Source organism: Pollachius pollachius (genome assembly GCF_949987615.1).
Source record: "Pollachius pollachius genome assembly, chromosome: 6".
NCBI lineage: Eukaryota > Metazoa > Chordata > Actinopteri > Gadiformes > Gadidae > Pollachius > Pollachius pollachius.
Window position 1 is genome coordinate 18,778,057 of NC_136939.1, and position 10,000 is coordinate 18,788,056.

A 10,000-nucleotide genomic window follows, 5' to 3' on the forward strand; every position below is an offset into this window, starting at 1 on the left:
AAAAAGTGCAGCTTCTGACATCTCAGCTAATCACACTTCCACCCGGTACGATGTGTCCCCTTTAAAGGCTGATTGAAACGATGCCGAGGAGGATAAGCGAGGGTCGATCAACCATACCCAGGCTCCGTCTGGGCCGAAGAGCTCCAGGAAGCTCCCGATGAACTCGCGGCTCTTCTCCTCCCACTTGTGGATCAGGTCCACGCTCTTCTCCTCCACCCGGTACACCAGCTGCATCGACTTCTCCTCCACCGTGCGCACCGTCTCCTTCATCTTGTCCACCTGGTTCTGCAGGCGGTACTTCTTGTCCTGCACCGTGGGGACATGGAGCGAGAGTGAGCGCGTGCTTCAGCGTCAGAATCAGCTCTGGGGGACAAATGTGCTTTAGGTATGGACGCACGCTGTGGGCTCTGTCTTTAACGCACAGACATGGGACATGTGGAAATGAGTTACATATTAACTGTAGCAATGTGCAAATTAGTCAGGCAGTAAGATAATCAAATAATATATGGAGTGGATGCAAAGAAAATGGACATTTATAAAATGTTTATAGGAATATGACAGAGGTACAGTAAAATGGATACATTAATAAACAAATGCATACATATGCTACATAGATTAACATGGACTTGTCCTAAGAATATAATGTAGTATTTTATATTTTTTAGATATTCTTATTCTTATTCTATATAAACAATATAGCTTATATAAATATATATATATTGATTATATTTGTTCTTAAATATATTATATTGTTTATATATTTTACATTTTTGTATATATAGGGAATGTATATAAGCAATATAGTATACTATATACTGTACTATAACACTTTGCTTGTGATGCAAGGAGAAGTCTAGTTCTGAAATCTCAGGAAGGGAAGGGTTGAAGAAAGGGCTGGACTAAGGAAGGAATAGCTTAGTGTTATCTTAGAGATTTGGGTGAAGGACTGTTGAGATTGTAATGACAGTAGGGAAATGTCAATAGGGAAATGTTTTTTCCTGCAACTAGATACAATAACAAAAAGACCGTATCAAGAGAAAGGAAAAGAACAAAGTTGCATTCTTGTGAAGGGATCCTTTTTATCACGTTGTCAGACACTTCTGTGTCTGTCAGTGGTCTGTGTTGCCCCATAGCATTACATTGCAGCCCGTTTGGCGGCTGCAACAGCTGACGCGCTCAATACTTCCGCAATAGTCACTAAAAAATCGATTCAAAAGGTAAAGTTTCCTCTCTGTCTCACAGGCTATGAACCCTCTGACTCACGTTGATGAAGCCTACGTTGAGCTCCCGGGCGGTGTACCCCCTCTGCAGGTTACGCCGGGCGTAAACATCGTAGTCCCGGACGATACGAGTGATCAGGTCCGAGGTGGAGATCCCCTCCGTCCGCTGGGTGGCCACGAACATCCCTGAGATACACACACACACACACACACACACACACACACACACACACACAGGACACGTGTTAATACATACACACGTTAATATACACACACACACGACACGCATTAATACACACACACACACACACACACACACAAGACACATTAATACATACACACAAACCTAAATACACACACACACACACACACACAAGACACGCATTAATACATACACACAAGCCTAAATAAACATACACACAAGACACGCATTCATAAATACACACACACATGCACAAGACACACATTAATACACACACACATACACACACATACAAACATACACATGCATTAATACATATACACACATAGACACATACACAAGACACGCAATAATACATACACACACATACATGCAAATATACACAAGACATGCATTATTACATATACTCACATAAACACATACACAAGACACGCATTAATACATAGACACACACATACATGCACATATACACAAGACATGCATTATTACATACACACAAACCTAAATAAACATACACAAGACAGGAATGAATACATAAACCCACACATACATACACACATATGCAAGACACACATTAATACATACACACAAACCTAAATAAACATACACAAGACAAGCATTAAGACTCGCAGCTGCGGAGGTCCTGGAGGTTCATAGCTGAATGCCCTTATTGTAAGTCGCTTTGGACAAAAGGGAAAAAAAGAAATTGTAATGTAAAAACATACATACACACAGAGACACATGCATTAACACATTCTTTCACACACACACACACACACACACACACACACACACACACACACACACACACACACATACACACACACACACACACGCATGCACGAACACACACACACACACACACACACACACACACACACACACACACACACACACACCCACACACGCATGCATAAACATTCACATACATAGACACACATTCCCAGAAGAAACACGTCGACACAGCCACGGTAAAAGTCCAGTCACCAAACACCGTGGCTCTGTGTGGGTGTGTGTGTGTTCACCTGCTTCCTTGATGTGTTTGTAGACGTCCTCCGATCCTGCCGAGGTGTACGGGATATCATCGTGAGCCACAAAGTCAATCTGGAACCACAAGCACACACCACGTCACCACCTAAACCACCTCCATTACCCCCTTCTCTTGATCATCACCACAAAGTCAATCTGGAACCACCACCACCACCCACACTACAGCACCACCACCACCACCCTCACTACAGCACCACCACCACCACCCCCACTACAGCACCACCACCACCACCCCCACTACAGCACCACCACCACCACCCCCACTACAGCACCACCACCACCACCCCCACTACACCACCACCACCACCACCCTCACTACACCACCACCACCACCATCCCCATTACAGCACCACCACCACCACCCCCACTACAGCACCACCACCACCACCCCCACTACAGCACCACCAACACCACCCTCACTACACCACCACCACCACCACCCTCACTACAGCACCACCACCACCACCACACTACACCACCACCACCACCACCCTCACTACAGCACCACCACCACCACCACCACACTACAGCACCACCACCACCACCCCCACTACAGCACCACCACCACCACCACCACCACCCCCACTCCCTCCTCTCCTGAGACACACTGACCGCATGGTCCCTGAGGAACTCTGGGCTGAGGGTCCAGGGGGCGTCCCGGACCACCTCGTCCACGTAGCGGCAGTGACGTAGCGCGTCGTAGCGCTCGTCTTCCGTCATCACCGTGTAGCCCTTGTACTTGTGGGTGAGCTCATCGCTGCAGACTGCACGTAAATAAGCAAACCTCCGATTGAACAAGCAGATAGGGCACCGTCAAGCAGATAGGGCCATGTCACACTGTAGATTTGTCATAGAGTTCACAGAGGGCTTTATACCTTACCTCCCACTATCAAGTGTGTGTTTGGGAACAGGTTCTTGGCTTGCATGAGAGCGCGTGCGTGGCCCGAATGAAACAGGTCGAAGATGCCATCGGCATAAACTCTAACTGGACGGTTTGCTGAAAAACAAAAGTTGGATGGAGAATTTTGGTTTTATTGCTGTTGCTACTGTTTCCTGTTGTTAAAGGGCAATCTCGAAGCTCTCCGATTAGTCTTCTTTGGCGGCACCTATAGGCAATCATAAACAAGTGCTTTCGATGGCTCCACACACCCTGGTGGAACAACCACTGCTGGGTGATGATAATGCGTCACTAACTGCACAGCTTTTGATTCAAATGCATTGGGCATTCCGTCGCCACGGACACTCAGCATGTTACTTTCATAATATTGCAAATGCAAGGGCTTTCATCAGTTGGCCATGGGCTTAACGACCGTTAGGTTACCTCATTAGGCCAAAGATATTGATTTAACTGACTTTTATTTAAACAAAATCTTTGCAGATCTTCAACATTGTACATTTAATGGACATTGTGTGACTACTTTGTATGAATAAATAATTAAGAAATGTATTATTCTCAATTGCCTCTATAAGGTTTTATAAGAATGTACAAAGCAAAATAAACTATCTATCCATCCATGTCAAAGATCATATCACTCTGCATTATCGCTGGGTAACTATGGTTACCCATAAGCCTTGTCGGTTAACAGTTAGTATTTAGTCTGTTTATCAGTTCCCTTTTACCCGATCAAACCCAATACCTTTGGGTTGGAAGTTGAACCCCTTACTAGCCACTACCCTACCCTGCCCCCTCTGTCAGCAGGGAGCCGGTGGACATGAGTACCTGGGGTTCCTCTCCGGGCCTGGGCCAGCGTTAGCTTCTCAGGAGGGGGATCGGAGGTACTGCCGTTAGCCTTAGCAAAGATGGCCGGCTCCCTCAGAGCCTGCATGAAGACAGAACGAAGAGAAATTAAGACATTTCTCAAATACCATACATTAATCAAAATTTTCTGCCATCTTTTACAAATGACCAGAGGAACTGAATGTATGTTGACAGTCATGTAGTTAATGATGGACTGACTAATGGATGAGGTGGACTAATGAATTGATCCATACTGTATCTTAAAAACCATCAAAAAGACATTATATAATCCCAGTGCAGAACTTGTTTTTTCAGTTGTACCATCAGTAGATCTATCTTGAGCCGGAGCATATAACTAGGCTTGAAGTAATTTTGTATTGTAGGTCGTAATAAGTATAGTTATAGTAATACATATAGTTATAGGTTGAGTATAACAGTGGGACACAGAGTTCTATAGAAGGATAGGATTTAAATATACATATCATAAAAGTAACTTAAATGCTGCAAATATGCAAAATAACAGTGCCTTAAAAAATAAATGGGCAATGGCCTAAAACACACACTAAAGTAGGCAAATCTATTAGCAGAGATAATAACAGGCAATGGTCTCTGTTAATGAGTATAATCCTACCCAATGGTATCTTAGCAGAAGGGATAACTGTAGTTTATCATCATGATGACTTTTTTTTACATTTGATAGCCTAATCAGCCTATTAACCGAATCAGGCACTGCGGAATGCCTGATTATAAATATATATTTAAACCATCACACCACCTTGGTAAATTTACCTCTTGCTCCTGAATACACATCCACACAACACCAACATACTCACACCACACACACGCACACGCAAACACACACACACACACACACACACACACACACACACACACACACACACACACACACGCACACACATTGAGCAGTTAAATTACTAGTAAATGTGATCTCTCAATAGTGAATTGGGTCTCGAAAGTTGACTGATTGACAGAATCATTTAACTTTCCAAAATGTGAGTCTTTATTGCACCAGAAAAAGGCAGCCTCACCCTTCCGTTGGCTCCCCTGGGCTTCTGTGGTCCCTGCTGGGGGGCGACGGTACCATTTCCACCACGTCCTCGTTTCCTTCCCCCCATCTTTAGCCGTTCGTTTTCCTGATTTAGTCGAAGAGGCCCGGAGTCCACCTGTCAGTAGTGCAACACTGATTGAAGGCTGCCCGGCTGAACCAGCGATCTCCACGTTTCTGTGAGGTTGCTCTACGTTCCGTGACCCGGTGACGAGAAACCGTGGAGACCAAAGTTCAGGCCAGCAGGGAGTTCAGATCGCAGTTATCGATACGATCCAGCACATCAGGCCCGGGCAGGGCAGTAAGCGGAATTAAAAACTACGTCATTGCATATATTTGTGTATAGATGTATGTTTTTTGTTTTGTATATATTAAATTGTTGTCTGAGAAATGTTTTTTTTTGTATTATTGGGGCGATATGTCGCTGCTTCTTTAATAGCCCTACGCCAACTGAATTTAAAACCGTGTGCTGCGTTGAACCTGACGGTCAGTCTTTGGACTCCGAGAAACACGATGTCCTACCACGGATCTGGCCGCTGGGACTGTATTTCTTTGCCTCTCGTTATGCATTTTTCTGTAGTGAAAACTTTCTAAGCAACTTGTGTTAAAAAATTAACTACCAAGGGTTTGTCGCCACCAAGTGGTAAATTATCCCCTAATAAGCTTTTCACATGCATGATAGCGTAGGCCTACTTGTAAGACAAGGGTTATCAGGCCAGGTTATCAGGCCAGGCAGAGGGTCGTGCCTGAGAAGTTGAGTCGTAATTGTGATATCTTATTTATTAAGCAAAACATATAACTATACTAACTATACTATAACTATAAATGAATTGACCTATAAAGGCTTAGAGGGTACAAACATGTGAGCTGGAGTTACGTACAATTTCAAGTTGTTCTTATTGATATCAAATTTGAGCATAACCGAGAACCGTTGTTAATATTCTTATTGCAATGGTGAAAAAGCTGTGAATGAACCGTGACGCCCTCGGACAGGACTGGGGGAGCAGTCTTGTCTAATAATGTCTGGCTGAATGGGTTTGTTTGAGAATGTGCAGTAGTTGTGGGAATTATTTACATTGTGCATACAATATAATACTGTGTGTGTGTGTGTGTGTGTGTGTCAGGGAGGGGGCAGGACAGTAAAGGAGGGGGAGGGAGAAGGTGGGAGAGTCAGAGGGGAGAGAGAAAGGTGAGCGCTTAGAGAGTAAGGCGTGGGAAAAAAGAGAGAGAAAAATACACAAGGGATTTCAGAGAGAGAGAGAGAAAGTCAGAGGGACTAATAGAGAGTAGGGTGAGAGAGTTAGTAAAGAGTTACAGAAAAAATGTTGTGTGTGTGTAAGTGTGTGTGTGTGTGTGTGTGTGTGTGTGTGTGTGTGTGTGTGTCTGTGTGTGTGTGTTTGTGTGTGAGAGAGACCTCCATGTTGAGGTATCTCCAGGCTGTCTTGCTCATGTGTTTTTTATCTCGCACCATTCTGGGACATGCTAGAACTCGCCCCCGGCAAAACATGCATGCACACAAACAAACATATCCATTACAGATAGTGGAATGGAAGTGGACTGGTGGGTTCTAGAGTTACACTGTTACATTAAGTGTACAAATCCATGGTTTGTCTCAACCTCAGTTTATGAATAGGGCTGAACTAATATTTGAGTAGCAGTGGTAGTAATAGTAGTACTTGTATTATGATAAGTAAAAACTCATTAAACATCAAAATCCAAATCAAAAGCATGAAGAACCCTTAAGGCAGCCGTTCCTTCAGTGAAGCCAAGCTCTCACCAAAGGCCTGAACAGCTGAGGTGAAACCTCCCGTTTTTCATTTGGTATGCGAGACTAGGAGGCCGTCTAGCAGGTTCGGAGAGGCTGTGTTGTTTTGTGACACGTCCTTATACTGTGGAAGAACGAGTCACATCCCAAGTGACCTGTAGCCAGTGCCAATAATGAAAAGTTGATTTGGCCATGAGTCTGCGGCCAATTGGAACCTAACCACTAGACTACCCTCCCCCGGAAAATACTCAACAAACTTTGAGCAACAAACGTGGGGAAACCCCAGTCTTAGATGAGCGGGAATGATCAAGTGACGCGGGCGAACGCGTTTCCTGACATACGAAAACGCCCCCAGGTTTCACCTTACAGGTGTCTGATAACGCTGAGGACTGGAATCTTTCACCTGTGTACAGGGTCAGGCTGGGCTGGGGCCCACAAGGGGCGTTGCCGCAGTGGAGTTAGACTTTGGAGTGGAAGAGGAGGAGGAGGAGGAGTTCCTCGGGACTGCCACTTCCTGGAACCCAGAGGGTGTCTTCAGGATGCAAACTTATGAAGTAATCGGGAGGGTTGACAGTGGAGGGAGTACGTCAGACGTGTCGTGTCAGGTCTAAGAGGCTAACTGTTCATAAATGCCCGGCGTTGTGGTGAGGTCCTCCTCAACCCTTGTGGTCCGTGTTCAGCTGTGGAGCTTGGTTGTTAGTTTCATTCTGAGTTGAGTGTGGGAACTTTAGGCTGACCTTTTTGTGTGTTTTTAACTGGAGAACAGTTTGCTTTTGGATCCAGAAGATGTACGCTCCGACATGTCTGTTGTACACCTTGGTTATCAGTATGTGGGTTGACACAGGTAAGGTATTTTGTTTTTGTGTAAAGGAATTTTTGATCGTATCTGTAGTGCGTGGTGAAACTGAAAATGATAAATGATGTAATTTGGTTGAAAAACTTGTTTGTTGTGGTGAGGTCATTAAGATCCCCTTTTCTCCTTCCTTAGTCCACGTTCCTCACATGTTCTCTCTACTTTGCTGCCCCTTCACCCCCCCCCCCCCTCTCGCCCTCTCTCTCTTTATCTCCCCCCTTTCCCTCTTGTCTCCTTCCTCACCCTCTCTCATTCCCACCATGCCCTTTGACTCTTTCTCTCTGTACTTTTCTCCCATAACCCCACCCTACCCCCATCCCACCCCTTCCCCCACCCCAACCATACCACCTCCCCCTCACCCCTCACCCCTATCAGCACCAGGCCAGGCGTGCGACACCTTCACCGACCTCGACTTACACCACGCCATCGTGGGCACGGAGGTGAATGTCCGCCTGCTGCTCTTCTCCCAGGCCAACCCCAAGTGCGGCCGCCTTCTCCTGCACTCGGCGCCCCCCGCCATGAACCTGTCGCTGCCCACCACCTTCATCATCCACGGCTTCCGGCCCACTGGGTCGCCCCCCGTGTGGCTGCTGCCAATGGTAGAGCTGGTGCTGAAGCACGAGGACCGCAACGTGGTGGCGGTGGACTGGAACTACGGCGCCGCCAACATCAACTACATCCGAACCGTGAGGAACTCGAAAGACACCGCCACCAACCTCACCGCCTTCATCCGGACCATGCAGGTTGGGATGTGGTCTGTTATGGGCTGCGTGAATTGGATGTAATGAAGCAGAACTTCAGGAGTGTTCAGTGGTTCCCGACCTCTGGGTCGGGTCCCAAATTGGGGTTGCTTGATACTCATATGGGGCCGCAGGATCGTTACAGAGATACGTTGTCGTGCTTTTTGGAGTCAAAACAATTATGTAAAAGGTTTGATGAATATCTCATAAATCTCCTAAGGTCTCATAAATATCCTGGGTATACAAGCAGTATTCCTAATGATCCATACCCACAAACTACTAATAATGCCTTAGTGCGGTGTGTTAGCACATTCATTCACTGGGATATTACTGAGTGATTTCGGAGCAAAAAAGTGTGTCAAAGGGTAAAAAGGATTGGAACTGACTTGGATGCAAATACAGTGAGAACTTGAGATGATACACATTTGTTTGTGAGGATTTAATGGGGCTAGGATAGTGAAGTGGCTAGGGTGTTCAATTCCCAGCTGAAAAGCTTCTGGGTTCGATCCCCAATGTCTACAACCTCCCTGTAAGCATCCTTGAGCAAGATGCCTATAGCCCCCACCAGCCCCCTAATGACCTGAACCTGAATATATTTGTTTGTATTTCCTTACATGGTCCTGCAATTCACATATGATTCCTCTCCCATTACTGTTGTGGTTTAGGGTTTTCTGTCTGGTTACAAAAACTCATCCTAGTTCTCTAGAATCTATTTGCCACTAGCAGACTGACCTGACCTGTTAACTATTTAGTCATTCTAGCAAGCAGCCTTTTTTATCACAAGAGACTTACAGTGTCATTTTATTTTAGATGCATTTAAGGAGCGATTAGGGGTTAGGGTATCTTGCACAAGGATGTTGAAAGGTAGCTGGCAGACATTGGGGATCAAACCCAGAACCTTTCAGCTGGGAGTTAAACACCCTAACCACCAGACTCAAACCAGACAATTGTTGTGAGGCCTTGGAACTGGACTACCAACCTTTCAGAGAACTCTGATCCCAGGGGATCACCAGTTCCGGTGGGCTCAGAGAGTTCTGCGCGTCAGGCCGCGACCCACTGACTGACTGGGTCACGGCCCTTTTGGGTCAGGAGTTGGCCCCATTAAGAGACGCTGCACTCCCCTGCTCCGGATCCATCCCTACCCCTAACTGAATGACATCTCCTTGTGTCCAGGAACATGGTGCCTCGCTCGACTCCATCCACATGATAGGGATCAGCCTGGGAGCGCACATATCTGGCTTCGTAGGAGCTGATCTGAACGGAAGCATCGGAAGAATCACAGGTAAGCAGACCTCTCTCTCTCTCTGACTCATTGTCTCCCTGTCTCTCTGTCTCTCTCTCTCTCTGACTCTCTCTCTGTCTCTCT

At 45.9% G+C, this 10,000-nt stretch overlaps 2 protein-coding genes across 2 annotated transcripts in view; one reads left to right on the forward strand and one right to left on the reverse strand.

The window, feature by feature from the left end:
- Nucleotides 1-5,370, reverse strand: part of LOC307076838 (choline-phosphate cytidylyltransferase B-like) — a 6,064-nt gene extending 694 nt beyond the window's left edge. The window contains exons 1-7 of the mRNA XM_079738019.1: nt 5,260-5,370; nt 4,193-4,292; nt 3,353-3,469; nt 3,085-3,236; nt 2,448-2,526; nt 1,264-1,406; nt 118-306 (exon numbers count right to left, since the gene is read on the reverse strand). Of these exons, the coding sequence (XP_079594145.1) occupies nt 118-306; nt 1,264-1,406; nt 2,448-2,526; nt 3,085-3,236; nt 3,353-3,469; nt 4,193-4,292; nt 5,260-5,346 (867 nt within the window). The 5' untranslated portion in view covers nt 5,347-5,370. The remainder of the gene's footprint in view (nt 1-117; nt 307-1,263; nt 1,407-2,447; nt 2,527-3,084; nt 3,237-3,352; nt 3,470-4,192; nt 4,293-5,259) is intronic.
- Nucleotides 5,371-7,596: 2,226 nt separating this feature from the next.
- The window catches only part of LOC307076834 (lipase member H-like), a 7,249-nt gene continuing 4,845 nt past the window's right edge, over nt 7,597-10,000 (forward strand). Inside the window, exons 1-3 of the mRNA XM_079738015.1 lie at nt 7,597-7,885; nt 8,270-8,637; nt 9,808-9,916. Of these exons, the coding sequence (XP_079594141.1) occupies nt 7,828-7,885; nt 8,270-8,637; nt 9,808-9,916 (535 nt within the window). The 5' untranslated portion in view covers nt 7,597-7,827. The remainder of the gene's footprint in view (nt 7,886-8,269; nt 8,638-9,807; nt 9,917-10,000) is intronic.